Source organism: Mustela putorius, unplaced genomic scaffold (assembly GCF_011764305.1).
Source record: "Mustela putorius furo isolate JIRA1106 unplaced genomic scaffold, ASM1176430v1.1 tig00001059_pilon_pilon_pilon, whole genome shotgun sequence".
Lineage (NCBI taxonomy): Eukaryota > Metazoa > Chordata > Mammalia > Carnivora > Mustelidae > Mustela > Mustela putorius.
Window position 1 is genome coordinate 3,160,173 of NW_025421553.1, and position 16,857 is coordinate 3,177,029.

Consider the following 16,857-nt stretch of genomic DNA (forward strand, 5'->3'; position numbering starts at 1 on the left):
CAAGATTTTATTTATTTATTTGACAGAGAGTGATCACAAGTAGGCAGAGAGGCAGGCAGAGAGAGAGAGAGAGGAAGGGAATCAGGCTCCCTGCTGAGCAGAGAGCCCGATTCGGGGCTGGGATCATGACCTGAGCTGAAGGCAGATGCTTGAACCCACTGAGCCACCCAGACACCCCTAGAGTTTAATTTAATAGCATAAGAAGTGGGAGATTTTTTTCTTTAAGAAGTTGTAAAATGGACAGATTGGGAATCTCAGGAAGTGCCTTCTGTTTTTTTTATATCACCTGGGCTGTGTGGAACACAATACAGTTAGAACCTTTTAAATTGAGAGAATCCAGTAGGTTGTTTATTTAACTTTCTAGGGAAATGAGCATGTCACTGTGCAGATCCCCTTTTTTGCTTGGTATCTTGACAAGAATAAGCTTCTGGGACAACTTAAAGTGCTGAGTAGTTGTCATTTGAAACAAACAGTAAAACTTTCTTGGACATAAATAGAACATGACAGTTTTTGCTTTTTAAGTTTTTAGGGCATAATTCGTGTGTGTGTGTGTGTGTGTGTGTGTGTGTGTGTGTGTGTGTTTGGACATAATTCTTGTCCATTTTTTATCCCAATGGTGAAGTAGAGTTAGGAAAGATAATTATTTTACTTTATTCCAATGCCAAAAGAAAGCGTTAGGAATGATACCTACATTCAAAGGGGAAGATGATGGAGAGCTGACTGTAAGGATTCCGGGAAGGCAAAAACTACCAAAAACTGAGATTCTGCTAAGGGAAGAATTCAAAACATGGCCAGGGTATTTTGTCTATAACAGATGAATAAATGTGACAGACCTACTGGGGTAAGCCAGTGAGAATAAACCTTGTAGATATGAGGCTTATCTAGACAGAGCTTTCTTTACTCATGCAGGTAAATACTGTGTTGTTCTGATTTTTAAGAGTTCTGATTAATACAACTTCTTGCAGCTATAAACTAAAAAGTGATTCAAGTTAGGACAGAAGTTAAGCTTTAGGACATGGTGTGTATTCCCCTTTTTTCAGTCTCAGCTTTTCCTTACTAGGTTATTTGTCAGGTGTTTTTTCCATCTAAGAAAAACACACTTGTAGCCTACAGAAAATACTGGAGGGCCGCCGGGGTGACTCAGTGGGTTAAGCCTCTGCCTTCCGCTCAGGTCATGATCTCAGGGTCCTGTGATCAAGCCCTGAATTGGGCTCTCTGCTCAGGGGGGAGCCTGCTTCCCCCCCACCTCTGTCTGCCTGCCTCTCTGCCTACTTGTGATCTCTCTCTCTGTCAAATAAATAAATAAAATCTTAAACAAAAAAAAAAAAAAAAAAGAAGAAAGAAAGAAAATACTGGAAATGCTGTTGGAGAACATAGCTGATGCAGGGCCATCCGCAGAGCAATAGTGGCAGTGTGTGTGGTCAGAATGCCTGCTGCCTGTCCCATTACCATGGTTACCATGCTGTCTGTCTTCCTGTGCAGTGTGGCTTCCTGTTGTGGTGCATGGCCCCGAGCCCTTCCAACGGGGCCGAACTGCTCTACAAGCGTATCATTCAACCTATCTTCCTGAAGCATGAGTCCCAGGTGGACACTATGGTGAATGACTTGAAGGACAAAGCCAAAGAGACTGTAGATACCATCACTAAAGAAGGTAAGACTCAAGGGCAGGTGGGAGGACCTAGGGTGTCCTGGGCCCAAATAACAAGCTGCTTCTCCTCCTCTCCTGTAAGCTTTCCTCAGCTAAATGCTAGAGCAGCTCTGTGATCTCTTGACCAACACTTTGCCTGTTGCCCTTTGCTTTTCCCAAGATTCTTCCACCCTGCTGCATTTAAGGTACTGTTTGGTCAGCATATTAGGAAAAAATGACTTTCCTGTGCTGGGCAGAGATTTTAGAGAATCATCTGTATTTATATACAGGTATAATCTCTTTAATTCATCTCAGGTTGAACTGTTTAATACGCTTTTATAATAGGTCCAGAGAATGCCCTTTCACGCCTTCTGATTCATTTATTCAACATTTATTTATTGAGGTGCTTAGTATGTGCCAAGCTTGCTTGTAGCTCTGGGGAGGAGCCAGTGAACCACAGACCATACTCCTTGAACTTGTGAAGCCCCCACTCTTGTTGAGAGATACAATAAGATTTTAAAGTTACAGGATACAGTCAGCTGATGATGTAGAGAAAAATAAAGCAGATAGATAGATCGATAGGGAGTTCTGGGGGCTGAAGGGAAGTTACTAATTTTAAATAGAATGATTTAAGGAATCCTCACCAGAAGGCCATCCTGGATCAGACTTGAAGGAAACCATGGGGAAGGATTTGCTGCACAGAGAAAACTGCGTGTGCAAAGCGGAGGCGGGAGCGGTGTGGTTGGAAGGGAGTGAACCAGGCAAGAGAAGGAGGAGTAAGGTCAGAGAGGTTGGGGAGTGGAGTCTGGAGGAAGACCGATTACAGACGGCCTCATAGGCTTCTGTAGAGGCTTTGGCTTTAACCTTGTGAGACAGGTGCTGTTGGGGAACTTTGAGCAGAGAACATGATCCCTCCTGTGCTTTCCCAGGATCTCTTTGGCCACTGTATTAAGAAGAGACTAGGGCGCCTGGGTGGCTCAGTGGGTTAAGCCTCTGCCTTCGGCTCAGGTCATGATCTCAGTGTCCTGGGATCGAGTCCCGCATCGGGCATGGGGCTCTCTGCTCAGTGGGGAGCCTGCTTCCCTCTCTCTCTGCCTGCTTCTCTGCCTACTTGTGATCTCTCTGTCAAACAAATAAGTATTAAAAAAAAAAAGACTGAAGGGGGACAGGGAGAAATCAGGAGACCAGTCATAAGGGGCTTGCAGTGATGCACGTGGAGAGGATGACAGTGGCTTGGGTGGTAGTAGTAGCAGTAGGAGGCTGGAAGTCATTGGAGTCTTGGTGTATTCTGAAGGGGGAACCACTAGGATTTGCTTAGGGATCAGACGTGGAGTAGGAGAGAGGAGTCATGCATGAAGCCAAGCCTTTCAGCCAGAAGAGATGGAAGGATAGAATTGCTGCTGAGCCGGGGAAGACTAGATGCATCCGGTTTCGAGGGGAAAACAAGGAAGTCAGCTCTGGACAAGAGACGAGATGAGATCACAAGGGGAGTGAATATAGTTAGAGAAGATGAGGTTTAAGACTGAGCCAGGGGTCCCCAATGTTTGGAGATTGGGGAAATGAGAAGCAGTGGACACGTCCTATTGGTAGTGAGTGGCCAGTTGTGGCAGCAGGAAAGCCATGTGACTGCTGTCCTCTGGGCCAAGTGAAGACAGTGTTTCCAAGAGGAGGGAGGGGTCCGTTGTGTCACGTGCTGCAGACAGGTCAAGTAAGGTACAACTGAAAACGGGCTGTCACGCTCTGCAGGGAGGAAGGCGCTAGTGATTCTGACAAAACAGTTGGTGAAGTGGTGAGACTGAAATCCTGATCGGAATGGATGTGAGAGATGGGAGGCAAAGCTGAGAAAAGAGGCGAGACTTTTGGGAAATTTCCTGAAAAAGGAGAAGCATGGGACTGCCAGCTGGGAGGAGGAACTAGGGTCCTGAGGGTGTATTTTTCTTCTTAAAGTAGCAGGAACTACATATGTTTGAAGATTAGTGGGAATGATCCAGTAGAGAACAAAAAAACTGATACAAGTGAGGGGAGAACTGTTGGAGCTCCGACCTTAATTAGCCCAGAGGAACTGGGATCTAGGTTCCAAACAGGATTGGTCACAGGGGCATAACAGTTTATGATTTATTTTATTCAAATTTTGGATAGTTAACATACAGTGCAGCGTTGGTTTCTGGGGTAGAATTCCTCACTTACATACAACACCCAGTGCTCATCACAAGCGCCCTCCTGAATAACCACCCACCTACCCAGCCCCCCACCTCCTTCCCGGAACCCTTTGTTTGTTCTCTGTCATTAAGAGTCTCTTAGGGTTTGTTTCCCTCCTTTTTTTCCTTTCCCCCCATATGTTCATCTGTTTTCCTTCTTCAATTCCATGTGAGGGAGATCATATGGTGCTTGTCTTTCTCTGATTTATTTCACTTAGATATATATAGACACACACCCATCTTCTTTGTTCATTCATCTCTTCGTGGACATTCGAGCTCTCTCCATACTTTGGCTATCCTTGACAGTTGCTGCTATAAACATTGGGGTGCACATGCCCCTTCGAATCTGTGTTTTTGTACCCTTTGGGTAAACACCTACTAGTTCACTTGCTGGCTCGCTCTATTGCTAACTTTTTGAGAAAACTTCTTCCTGCTCTCCAGAGTGGCCGAGGGAGTTGGCGTTCCCAGGGGTACATCGCTTTCTCACTGGAGTCGAGATGTTGGCAGGGGAGTTTATGTGGTGGTGGGAGCTTACAGAAATCACCCCCTGACTGCTCCACCTTTCTCAGGAAAAGAACAGGAAAGGTCAGCAGAGAGAGGAAGGGACAGGAAGAGACGATATGAAATCATGGCCTCGGACGGGGTCAGGTAACAACAGTTCGTTTCTGTGGGCCGTCAGCTCTGTCTTGCAGCTGCTCCCCTCTGCCACGATAGTGTGACAGCTGCTGGCGACAAGGACCTCATGAGCATGGGCGGGATGGCCCAGGCAGTGGGAGAGTGGGCAAACCAGGGCGGTGTCACGGGGCTGCCAGGAGGATTAGCGGCTCACTGGAGATTTGTGTTCAGGAATTTACAGTGAAGCTGGCTTGCTGAGGTGTTCCTTCAGCCACATTCGGCTGCATGGGTGCAGCTGCAAAACTCAGGGGAGGGCTGCGTCAGAAACTGTGAAGTGCGAGTGGGACCATGGAGTAGTTAGTGTCTGACAGTTGCACTTAAGCTGTCCGAGGAGGGACAGGAGGACACAAAGGGAGTGCGGAACAGTGGAAAAGAGGGGGTAGGACCGAAGGGTTTAAAAGCAGGTGGTGGGGAGAACTCTGAATCCGGATAGCAGAGGGTGTGAGCCTCAAAGGGTGGAAGTGGTGGGGACCAGTGGGATGCTTGACTCTGAGACTGCAGAGGGATTGTGGTCACCGGAAGTGATGAGGGTCATGGAGTGAGTGCCGGGGTAGGTAGAGAGGCTGGGGTCTGTAGGATGGAATGAAAGGTTATTGGAGGGGGTAGCTGGGAGGCCACAATATTGGAAGAATACAGAAATCACCAATAATTAAAATAAGAGTGGTGTGAGAGAGTGATACTAACTTTGGAGATAAAATCTTCAAGAAATGAGGCAGCATAGCCCAAAGGTCGGAGGGGATTGGGAGGAGAAAGCCTGGTGGCATATACAATCTGATGACATGAGATTCTGGACGTGGCAGTGAAGAACTGAGACTGCCTACCCAACCCTCCAGAACCACCTGTACTAGTGTCAAGGAATGAAGAAAAAAAAAAGTCACCACCGTGGTGGGGTAACTGAGTGATGGGCATTGAGGGCACGTGATGGAATGAGCACTGGGTGTTGTAGGCAACTGAGGAATCTCTAAATTCTCCCTCTGAAACTAACAATACACTCTATGTTAATTAAATTGCACTCAAAACAACCAACCAGCCCCCACTTGAGAAAAGCAGTGTCCTCAGGGGACAGCCAGATTTTTGTAAAAGCAAGAAGGCAAAAGAAACATTCGGACAGTTGGATGGAGATAGAGGAGGTTTTGCTGATGCTTCATTGGTTCTTAAATTCCAGAGGGCACAGGAAGGGTTTTAGAAGTTGGAGAAAAGTGGCAAGGGACATAGAATTACTGTTTGTGTTTTGAGAACTCTATAGTAATTAGAAAGTGGGGGTTGAGAATTGGCCTGACCCCAGGGCAGGTGAGTTCCCCAGGACAGCTCTCCAGCAGCACGTATATGTTCTCGCTTTTCCCCCCACACGCCTCGCTCTCTGCCAGACTGCTGGGCCCACTGCTCCAGTCTACTTGCATTCATTTTCCTACAGTTTTAAGTGTTTATTGACCTGTACCTTCATGTCCTCCCACGTGGGGATTGCCAGTTTCTTTTTAAGAGATTTCCATTCTGTTCCTCCCCTGAGCCTAACCAGCAGCCTCCTGTGACATCACTTCTGTCTAGTTCACTCACATTTCTCAGTCACTTGGTCTTAGAACTCAATACTCTAAAATCCAATTTTACTTTGATAGGATCCATTCCTAAATAGGAGTGTAAGAATGAAAATAAATTAGGATGGACTTAACATGCTGACACATTCCAGACTTTTCTCACAACTTCTAGATTCTCAAGTTAGTAAATTTTTACAATGGGCTACTTAAGAGAAAGGTTACAATTTCTTGTTAACTCTGTTCAGCGACTTTAATTAAGGAAGTGAGGACAGCCTTCAGGCTGCTGGTGAACAGGGCCGGACTGGCATCGCTGAACTCCAGGTGCCGTCAAAGACAGATTTGTAGATCCTCCCAGGAGGCTCTGGAGGCTTCCAGAATCCCCCACTCCCATCACACACACCACACTAATTCTTAGTTTGTTCCAAGTCACATGGTAATTAGGAAGAGGAGAGTTTAGTCTCCCACAGATAAAAGAATATTTTCTTGATGAATGGGGCATCTTGCCACCAACTGGAACACTTACAGCAAACTCTTCCCATCATAGGGGGAAATGGCGGCACAGTGAAGAGAATATAAATGTGTATAAATATTCCGTAATTTCTGGGTTGTGGGAGGGAGGACTTTCTCTGATTCTTTTGTCACCATGGGATGACGACCTAGATGTCGTCAGAGTAGGACATAGTCCACTTATACAGGTGAGCTTCCAGACGCAAAGGAGAATTTGGTGGTTGTACAGGGGAAGGCCTGAACACATCAGGAATCTCTGCTTCTTGTGCTCCTTCAAGGGGGGGCAGATGGCTTAGATGACACTACTACCATAAGGGGGCTGGGCCAGAGGACCCTGAAGAACTTTGCCGGAGTACTCAGGGTCTGTGCTCTGAAGAGGTCTCGCGTCCATCTCCTGGAAACTCTTAGCCCAGCTGCAAACCTCAGTGTGCTGTTGTCTATGTGGGAGTCACGCAAGTGGCCAACTAGTCACTACAGTTGGCACAGAGCCTGTACTGCAAGTTGCCTTGACACAATTTTCTTTCCTCCTCATAGCCAAGAAGGCAGCGGTGAATTTACTAGGTGAAGAAAAGAAGAGCACCTAAACCACTGACTGGATGAAACGTTTCTGCCCTCGCTGTATCTTCCTGTTAGCGCTTGGTGTTACATTAGGGACTGTGGTATAATCATTTAATAATGTTGCCTTGGAAAACATTTTTGATATATTAAAAAAAGGAATTTTTTTTTTTTTTTTTTTTTTTTGCTTTTGTTGTCTACATACATAGGGAGCACTTAAATTTAATGCAATGGGCAGTGTCCACATTTTTGGAGAATATATTTTGCCTCTGGGTAGAAAAAGATAGGTTATCATTCTGCAGGAAATACAAACTTGAAATTATATATCCCATTGGCTTTGTGCTTCAACAGGCCCTCTGCATGCATTTTCTCTGTACTTCCATTTTAGGATAATCTTTAAGGTTCTACTTCATGTAATGTACAATTTTGTATTAAATGTTTTTAATGTATTTGTGCATAACATATATGTAGGGAAATGTTTCTGTCTGATTGTAACAGGTATAATGCTCACGGGGAGTACCTGCCAAAAGCTAAAGGCTCCGGTGTGCTGGTGTGATTTGTTAAGTAAGTCTTCAGAAAATTAAGGCAAATGACCGATATTTCCAATGAATAGTTAAGTGATCAGTGAAGTTGAGTGGGGCCTGGCCGGGTTGTTCGAACACTGCAGCAGCTGAACACCAGAAGAGCTGTGTTCAGCAGTCACTTTAGTGATGAATGGGGGAAAGGTACCCACACACCAGAATACACAGCTCCCAGCTCCCTGTAGAACTAGTAGTAGTGTCTTGTGGCCTTTCAAAAAATCTGTTTATGGGCTTTCGATTTGTCTGTTTTTAAGATGCCGTAATGGAAACCATCCCTGGTTTCTCCTTCAGAGCTGAGTAACATGTTGGTTTAGTCTTGTTTTTTTTACCTAGTCTTTTTTTTAACCAGTTTAAAGAATCCCTAGACTTGCCCGCCTTTGATTACATGTATGTTCTTGTTTGTATCGTGAGCAGTTACGTGCTAATGACACCAGGCTCTGAGAGCAGTTCTGGGAGAATGAAGGATGATAGAGCCTGTTGTCCCGTTAGCAGTGAAGTCAAACTGCCTTCACTTTCTTTCTCTGGCCTTTAAGGTCCAACGCTAGAGGCCTCCCCAGTTTACAAGTCAGAATCATTTGTGGTCCATTTGAATGCTTTCATCTTTACACTTCGTTTTGATAAACTGCAGATAACTATGTAGTTTAAGTATAGAACAAAAAGTTAAAACTAAAGATTTCCAGCTTGATCAGCCAGCTTATAGGAACCTGGACAACTTGTCTGGATGAGAAAAACCGAGCTTCACACCAACGATACTGCTAGGATCCTTCTGAATTAGATTACACTGACTGAAACAAAACTGAGTGTAACAAAATGAATAAGTTTAAATATCCAGCCTGTAAAATACCCTTTAAGGCAAAAAGAGAGGATTAGTTCTCTTTTGGGTAACAGGTAAGACCGTAATGAAATCTCTTGATGTAAAATATATCAGAGACATCAAAAATTAGGGACACTATCACCTAAATATTATAATATAGATTAGAGTATTTATTCTTCCTGGCAAAACCATGGTAATCATAAGGCATTTTATTAAATTTACCTTTAAGAAAAGAAAAACTTTCAGAAAAATAAGAAACTAATGGTTATTGGGAGAAAAATCAAGCCTTAGATTTTAAAAAAACAAAAACCTCTAGGAGCATTCAAATCCCTTTCCCTTAAGAAACTACACTTCTCTTGGTGGCAGAAGAATGAAAATCAGGAACTTCTATCATACAGAATACGTAACTTTCAGTATACAAAACATTTATCATGCAAGTTGGGGAAATACAAATGTTACTCCTGCTCATAACTTCTTACAGGTTGATACCAGTGTAAAAATACTACAGTAAGAAAATATATTGTGAATGCAATTTTTCTTTGTCTTTCTGGCTTTTCCCTATAGTGCATTCTGTAAGAAATTTAAGTTACTATTTTTGGCAATCAGGGTGTACATATTAATGACCGGGGAAGTTAATGAATGAGTTGAGCAATCCTGTCCCAGTTTAGATTTCCCAAAGAACACATTGCCGTGGCTAGAGTGTTTGGAAAACTGATTGAGCCTGTTTCTAGCTAGAAGATAAGCATTTATTGGTAGATGGTGTTTTGGGGAAAGTAAAGTCTGAATCTCCACAATTCTTCCCCTACTTGAAAGTTTTCAGACCAGGAGTTACTGCCGCTCTGGGGAGAAGCTTCTACCCACAGCCTGAAGAGAATGAGCATAGCTTTCAAATAGGTTGCCGCCCATCCTGAAGATGTGATATATTAAATGGAAATGGATGTAAATAAACTTCCATTATCTCATAAATGAAAACTGTTGTTTCATTTTATTTTCTGGGGCTTTAAACAAATCTAGGATCATTTAAGTGAAGTCTGAAGTAAATCCAGGTAAATGAACCTGAAACATGGCTGTTTATGACCGCATTCCTCACCTGGCCTGAGGTTTTACCCTGGCGGCCGTGACCTGTCGAGGAAGGACTCCAGAAGGAGAACATACCGATCATGCAAACTTTCTAGCAGTAATTAGGTTGAAAGGAAACCTAAGCTGCTTTCTACCGCATATCGTGTTAACACATAGTCTCAGAAAAGGTGGTTGCCTCTAAGTGTATTTGTAGGTACCTACAAATTACTCAGTACTTAAGAGACCAAGGAAGGAGAATGTGAGAATTTTATTAAGAATACCTGCTTCTGGAGGCTGTGTTTTGATCCGCTGTATCTTCTACATCTGCTTTTACATGTCTGTTTACCTAGAATCACGGTGTTTGGAGTAAGAGTTCACATCCTTAGCCATCAGATACTAGGTTCTATGTAGTGCAGTAGGAAAGTAAACATATTTGAGAATGACCTTAATTAAACGCTTTTCTGGCTCTTTACTACAATATTAGTTTATAAAATCCCTGTATAACACAAGTGTCATAAAGGACTAAGAGCAATAAGGAGGTTCTTTGCTTAAATTGCTGGTTTTCAGACTTCAGTGTTTATTGGATTTTCTCTGGGAGGGGAGAGGACTGTTAAAATAGATTGCTAGTCCCATCCCCCAGAGTGTCTGATTCAGGTCTGAGGTGGGACTGAAAAAATTGCATTTCCAGTAAATTCCTAGGTGATGCTGATGGTCCAGGAACCACACTTGGAGGTAAAACCATCAAATTAGGTAAATGCTATCCTTACACTTAGTATACATTGGATTTTAGATCTGGCTGCATATTACAATTACCTGAGAAGCTTGCCAAAAATGCTGGTTATCTGCCTCCACTACCAGAAATTCTGACATTAATCTACAGGCCACCAGTACACTTTTTAAAAATCTAGGGTGATTCTAATATGTAGCTGGGGTTGAGAACTCATAGAAACTACTAGCGGCATCAAGAATCCCAACGTCTGGAAAGAATTTGTCTTAGCTCATTAGTTCACCACGTGTGTGTTTCCTAATGCTGCTGTAACACATCGCCACAAATGTAATGGCCCCAAACAGTATAAATTTTAGTAGCTTACGGGTCTGGAGATAAGACATTCAAACGGGTCTGCAGGGCTGCATTTCTCCTGGAGGCTGTAGGGAAGAATCCTTTTCCTTATTTCTCTCAGCTGAAAGCTGCTTGCATTCGTTGGCCTGTGGCCCCTTAGTATTCCTACTTCGCTTCCCTTTTATTATTATTTTTTTATTTTTTTTTTTTAAAGATTTTATTTGTTTATTTGACAGACAGAGATCACAAGTAGGCAGAGAGGCAGGCAGAGAGAGAGAGAGAGAGGGAAGCAGGCTCCCTGCTGAGCAGAGAGCCCCATGCGGGACTCGATCCCAGGACCCTGAGATCATGACCTGAGCCGAAGGCAGCGGCTTAACCCACTGAGCCACCCAGGCGCCCCTCGCTTCCCTTTTAGAAGGCTCCTTTTGATGACGTTGGGTCCACCTGGATAATACAGGCCACTTTCTCCAGCTGAAGATACTTAATCACACCTGCAAGGCCTTTTGCCATGTAAGGTAATATAACGGTTTTTTGGGAGGAGGAGGGTGCACATTATTGTCTACCATACCTCATCTCTTTGGTATAGAGATTTCATTATAAAGTCACCCCCAATATCAAAATAACTACAAAGAGCAATCTTACTGTTGGGAAGAAACTTAAAAAAAATAAAGAAATGGTAAAGGAATACCTTATCCCTCTTCCAAGTGAAAGACTGGCAGTCTGTCCTCCAGAGATAGTAAGAGGATCTTTGGAGTGGGGAGGACACAGGCAGAATTGAGGGATGGAAGTTTTATTAAAAAAAGGATTGAGGGGCGCACTGGGTGGCTCAGTTAAGTGGCTGCCTTCGGCTCAGGTCATAATTCCAGGGTCCTGGGATTTAGTTCCCCAACAGGCTCCTTGCTCAGCGAAGAGCCTGCTTCTCCCTTTCCTCTCTGCTCATGCACTCTCTAACTAGCGCTGTCTCTCTCAAATAAATAAAATCTTTAAAAACAAGCAAACAAAACAGGATTGAGTGACTCAATGCTGAGACCCATTTCTCTCACTCCACCTTCTCCCACTGGGCTCCGAGACCTTTATCCTCCTGGAAGCTTATTGGACTCCTCTCTAGGGAACAGATCAACCTAAAACATTTCTAATGTTGGAAATTTCCCCTAAAAGGATATTTGAGCCAGATACCCCTTTTTAGTGAAACAGTCTGCAAGCCCTTCCTACGTGCCTAGAACTTCCAATCAACTTAATGGGTTTTTTACTCTTAAAAAGCTGTCAATCTAAGAAATCCGCTTAACATATAAGGGATCAAAATAAAAACAAAAAAGGAAATTGGAAGCAAAAATATACAAACCATACCCCCTGAGAAGTAAGAATGACACTTATGAATTAAGAACAGAATGCGGGGTTCTTCTTCTACCCACTTAAGCCCCCATGTTGCATCACCACTTCCTCATATCAGGGAGATCATAGGGGGAGGGGTGTTGGGAGAAGGGGTGGGGTTATGGACATTGGGGAGGGTATGTGCTTTGGTGAGTGCTGTGAAGTGTGTAAACCTGGTGATTCACAGACCTGTACCCCTGGGGATAAAAATACATGTTTATAAAAAAAAAAAGAACAGAATGCGGGGGAGGGGCACCTGGGTGGCTCAGTGGGTTGAGCCGCTGCCTTGGGCTAGGGTCGTGATCTCAGGATCCCCGCGTCGGACTCTGCTCTGCGGGGAGCCTGCTTCCCCTTTCCTCTCTGCCTGCCTCTCTGCTTACTTGGGATCTCTCTCTCTCTCTGTAAAATAAATTTAAAACAAAACAAAACAAAACAGAATGCAGGGCGCCTGGGTAGCTCAGTTGGTTGAGTCTGACTCTTGGTTCCAGCTCAGGTCATGATCTCAGGGTTGTGGGATTGAGCCCCACATTGGCTCTGTGCTCAGTGTGTGGAGTGGGCTTGAGAGAGTCTCTGCGTCACCCTCCACCTCGGCTCCCCCTGCCCCAACCTCGTGCTGTCTCTCTCTCAAATAAATAAATAAAAACCTTTTTAAAAATGCTAGAAAAAGGAAATACTCAGATGACAAGAGAGTGTGAGTTGACAATACAAGAAAAATGAAAAGTTCGGGGCGCCTGGGTGGCTCAGTGGGTTAAGCCTCTGCCTTTCCACAGGTCATCTAGACCAAAGGCTGTGGCAGCCTGGTTTTTAGAGCTCTCTGAATTCTCACATAAAAACAGAACACCTTAGGGCGTCTGGTGGCTCAGTGGGTTAAGCCTCTGCCTTCAGCTCAGGTCATGATCTCAGGGTCCTGGGATCGAGCCCCCGCATCGGGCTCTCTGCTCAGCAGGGAGCCTGCTTCCTTCCTCCTCTCCTCTCTCTGCCTGCCTCTCTGCCTACTTGTGATCTGTCAAATAAATAAAATACTTTAAGAAAAAAAAAAAAGAAAAAAAAAGTTCAACAAAAGGGTTAGAAGACAGAGCTAAGGAATTCTAGGAAATAGAACATAAATGCAAAGAAATGGAAATAAGGGGGGAAAAAGATAAGAAAACTTGAGAACTTACCCAGCATGTCCAATATCCAGAATAAGGAGTTCCAAGATCAGAAAGGGTAGAAAAACCATCGATGAAATTTTTAGGAAAACTCCCAGATTTGAACACGTTTCCAAATTGAAAGGGCCCATTAGGTACCCAGCACAATAGACAAAAAAGCTCCCACATAAAGCACACTATTGTGATATTTTAGAATTCTGAGATGTGTTTCAACAAGAAAAATGTAGGCGACAAGATCATGAACTGGGAACCTGGGTGGTTCAGTCAGTTAAGCGTCTGCCTTTGACTCAGGTCATGATACCTGGGGTCCTGGATCGAGCCCCACTGTCAGGCTCCCTGCTCAGTAGGGAGTCTGCTCTCCTTCCCCCTCTGTCCTTCCTCCCCACTCATGCTCTCTCTCTCAAATTAAGAAAAAATCAGGAACTACAATGGTATGGACTTCCTGCACCTATAACATTAGCAAGGAGACCATGAAACAATATACTTGAACTTCTGAAATAAAACAATTTTCAATTCTAATTCTATACTCAGCCGAATTGTGTGAGGGTTTGAATGTGTGAGGGTAGAATGAGGACGCTTTCATATGTGGTGTAAGAACATTTACCTCCCACCCTCCCACAGAAGTGGCATTTTTCTCAGGAAGATCCTGAAGATGGGCTACCAACAAGGAAGTAACCCAAGAAAGAATGCATAGGATACCATAATAAGGATATACAAAACAGCAAAGAAATGAGGCAAGTCACTCTGGATGATGAAGAGATCCCAAAGTGAAACTGTGCACTAGGCCTAAAGGGTAGTAAGTGGAGAAGGTAAAAGGCTCCAAAAGAGACTTCTTTAGAAAGATTAAATTGAACTACCTGATGTGAACTTATGTACTTAACTTACATATTTATTTGCTTTTCTCCACACCCAGCGTGGAGCCCAACACAGGGCTTGAACTCAAGCCCTGCGCTGAGATCGAGTCAGATGCCCAATGGACTGAGCCACCCAGGCACCCTTGAACAAACTTTTTCTTTTAAAGATTTTAGAGAGAGGGAGGGCACAAGAAGGAAGGGCAGAGGGAGAGTGAGAATCTCAGGCAGACTCCATGCTGAGCACACAGCCCAAATTGGGGCTTGATCCCAACCCTGAGATCATGACCTGAGCTGAGATTAAGAGTCAGATGCTTGTCCCGAACAAACTTTTTGAAAGGACATTTTGACAACTGATAATTTCTGGTTGAGTTAATGATGAATATTCAAAAACCTAAGCAAATAAAAGAAAAAATATTAACTGAAGAACGCACAAATCCAGAAAACAAAAGTAACAACAGCATACTCCAGTGTTTCTCACTTTCATGTGCATAAGAATACCTTGGCAATCTTTAACATTCTGGGCTGGGTCAGAGTTTCTGCATTTTTCACAAGTTCCCAGGGAAAAGCAGTGCTGCTAGACCCCAGACCACACTTTTGAGTAGCAAAGTACTACATGATTCAGCTATGAATGAAATATAGGATAGTAATGTAAACTATGAATAGTGATTAAAATCAAGAAATATATTGGTAGAAGTGAGGATGGGAGGAGCCTGGGTGGCTCAGTTGGTTGAGCAACTGCCTTCGGCTCAGGTCATGATCCTGGAGTCCCGGGATCGAGTCCCACATCGGGCTCCCTGCTTGGCAGGGAGTCTGCTTCTCCCTCTGACCCTCTCCTCTCATGCTGTCTCTCTCCCTCTCAGATAGATAGATAGATAGATAAATAAATAAATAAATAAATAAATAAAATCTTAAAAAAAAAGAAGTGAGGATGGGAAGCATATTTCGGGGGTGAAGGAAGGAAAACTAAATCATCCTCTTCTACAGATGAAAGTTAATGCCTAAAACTCAAACTATTAAAACTAGCTGGCTCTTTAAATTATGTGTAACACTGATGGTAATAAAGTCCTTAAAAAGGGGCAAAGGAGGGGCACTTGGGTGGCTCAGTGGGTTAAAGCCTCTGCCTTCAGCTCAGGTCATGATCTCAGGGTCCTGGGATCGAGCCCTGCATCGGGCTCTCTGCTCAGCAGGGAGCCTGCTTCCCTCTCTCTCTCTGCCTGCTTCTCTGCCTACTTGTGATCTGCCTGCCAAATAAACAAATAAAAAAAAAAATTTAAAAAAAAAAGGGGGCAAAGGATGTGAATAGAAATCAATGAGATAAATACAAATGGCATTTTCAACATATGAATAAGTGATCTGTCTTGCTCACTAGAAAAATTCTGTTTTCTACTTGATTGGCAAAGAAAGGTTCAATTATGCACTGATTGCAACAATGTGGAGAAACAGCAGTACAATGTTACAGTAAGATTTCCAACAATCTTTATTGCTCCATAACCAAAGTAATTTTAGACTCTGGTCATCTTTCTGTGGCACATTATTTGACTGCCCCAATATCCAGTATCAACTTTCTTCTTTGGCTGAGTCTTTTCATTACTGAGAAAGCTATACAGTCACTTTCCTAGCCTGTCGTATAGCTGAACATGGACAGGTGCCACAGTGTTCAGCAAGGAGACTTAAATGAAAGTTGGCTGGGAAGAATTTTGAGAAATCTTTAACTTTCTTTTTAAGGGTGGACAGAAGTGGCTGGCACAGCTATCTCTTCATTCTACCTTAAACTCTGATGTGACATTTGATATTCTATCAGCCCTTTTGTAACCTTGAGACAATAATCCAAGGGGTGTTAGAAACCATGGAGAGTGGAATGGAATGATAAAAGAGGGTGTCACTGAGCAGCTGAACTTACACCTATAATAAAATTTTGGATTTGATGTTACTTCAAAAAAAAAGAAAAATTCCTGCTTAAGTTCCTCATTGTTTCGTTACACAAATTCCTAAGTGATACAATTTCCCAGAACGTTAATTTTTGTTTTAAATTTTGCTCTAAATTTTGTTTTGTATATACTGTCCCAATATTTACTTATAAGTCAAATATATAAACTGCTATACTGTTACATTCATTGTAAGATATGTTAACAACAGAAAGTATTGTAAAAAAAAAGTAAAGATTCTAATACCTCTTCCTGTACACCCATGAGTCCTCTTCATACAGCTTGGGTATCTAAGTCCACCTAACACTCTGAAACGCTGGATTCACTTATTTTGTAATGAAGTGGAATTTCTTCTTTCAAGCAATGAAAACTTAAAGAAAATGGGATTTACTAGAAGGATATAAAGCACAGTTGACAGAAGTCATAGAAGAGCCAAATCCAGCCTCAAAAAACCAGGATTCGGATAACTCAAATTTGTAGATCATTATATATCTTAGCTCCCATCATCTGTATGTCTGTGTTTCTGTTCTAGATTAGAATTCCTGAGAAATAAACCAGTGGCCTGGGATGGGTCATACCCTGTGGTCAAGAGGCAGTCCTTTAATTAAAAGCCCTTCCAGAAGCATATGGAGTCAGAGAAGGCAGCTCCCCAAATGATACTCAGTGGACAAAAACAAATGGCTGCTTTAAGATGGTACCCTCAAATTTTACACAGAATTGCCACTTTCAGAACAGTCTTTGAAATAAAGTCAGAATCTTCAATCCAGTTTAGTTTCTTGAAAAAAAGCACATCTCAAGGTGTTAAAGCATGGGTAATTTTAAAACTCCAATTAAAATGATGTTCTTAAGCCAACAAAATAAGCAAATCTAAAGCTTAAAGTCCAAGACTTTCCATACATCAAAAAACTAGTAATTGAACGTTCAGTTACAATAACTGAAATAATATCATCT

The 16,857-nt window shown here is 43.1% G+C and overlaps 1 protein-coding gene across 1 annotated transcript in view; it reads left to right on the forward strand.

Annotated features, from left to right (window-relative positions):
- Positions 1 to 9,452, forward strand: part of REEP5 (receptor accessory protein 5) — a 36,859-nt gene extending 27,407 nt beyond the window's left edge. The window contains exons 4-5 of the mRNA XM_045087132.1: positions 1,483 to 1,651; positions 7,074 to 9,452. Coding sequence (XP_044943067.1) covers positions 1,483 to 1,651; positions 7,074 to 7,123 — 219 coding nt within the window. The 3' untranslated portion in view covers positions 7,124 to 9,452. The remainder of the gene's footprint in view (positions 1 to 1,482; positions 1,652 to 7,073) is intronic.
- The last annotated feature ends 7,405 nt before the right edge of the window (positions 9,453 to 16,857 follow it).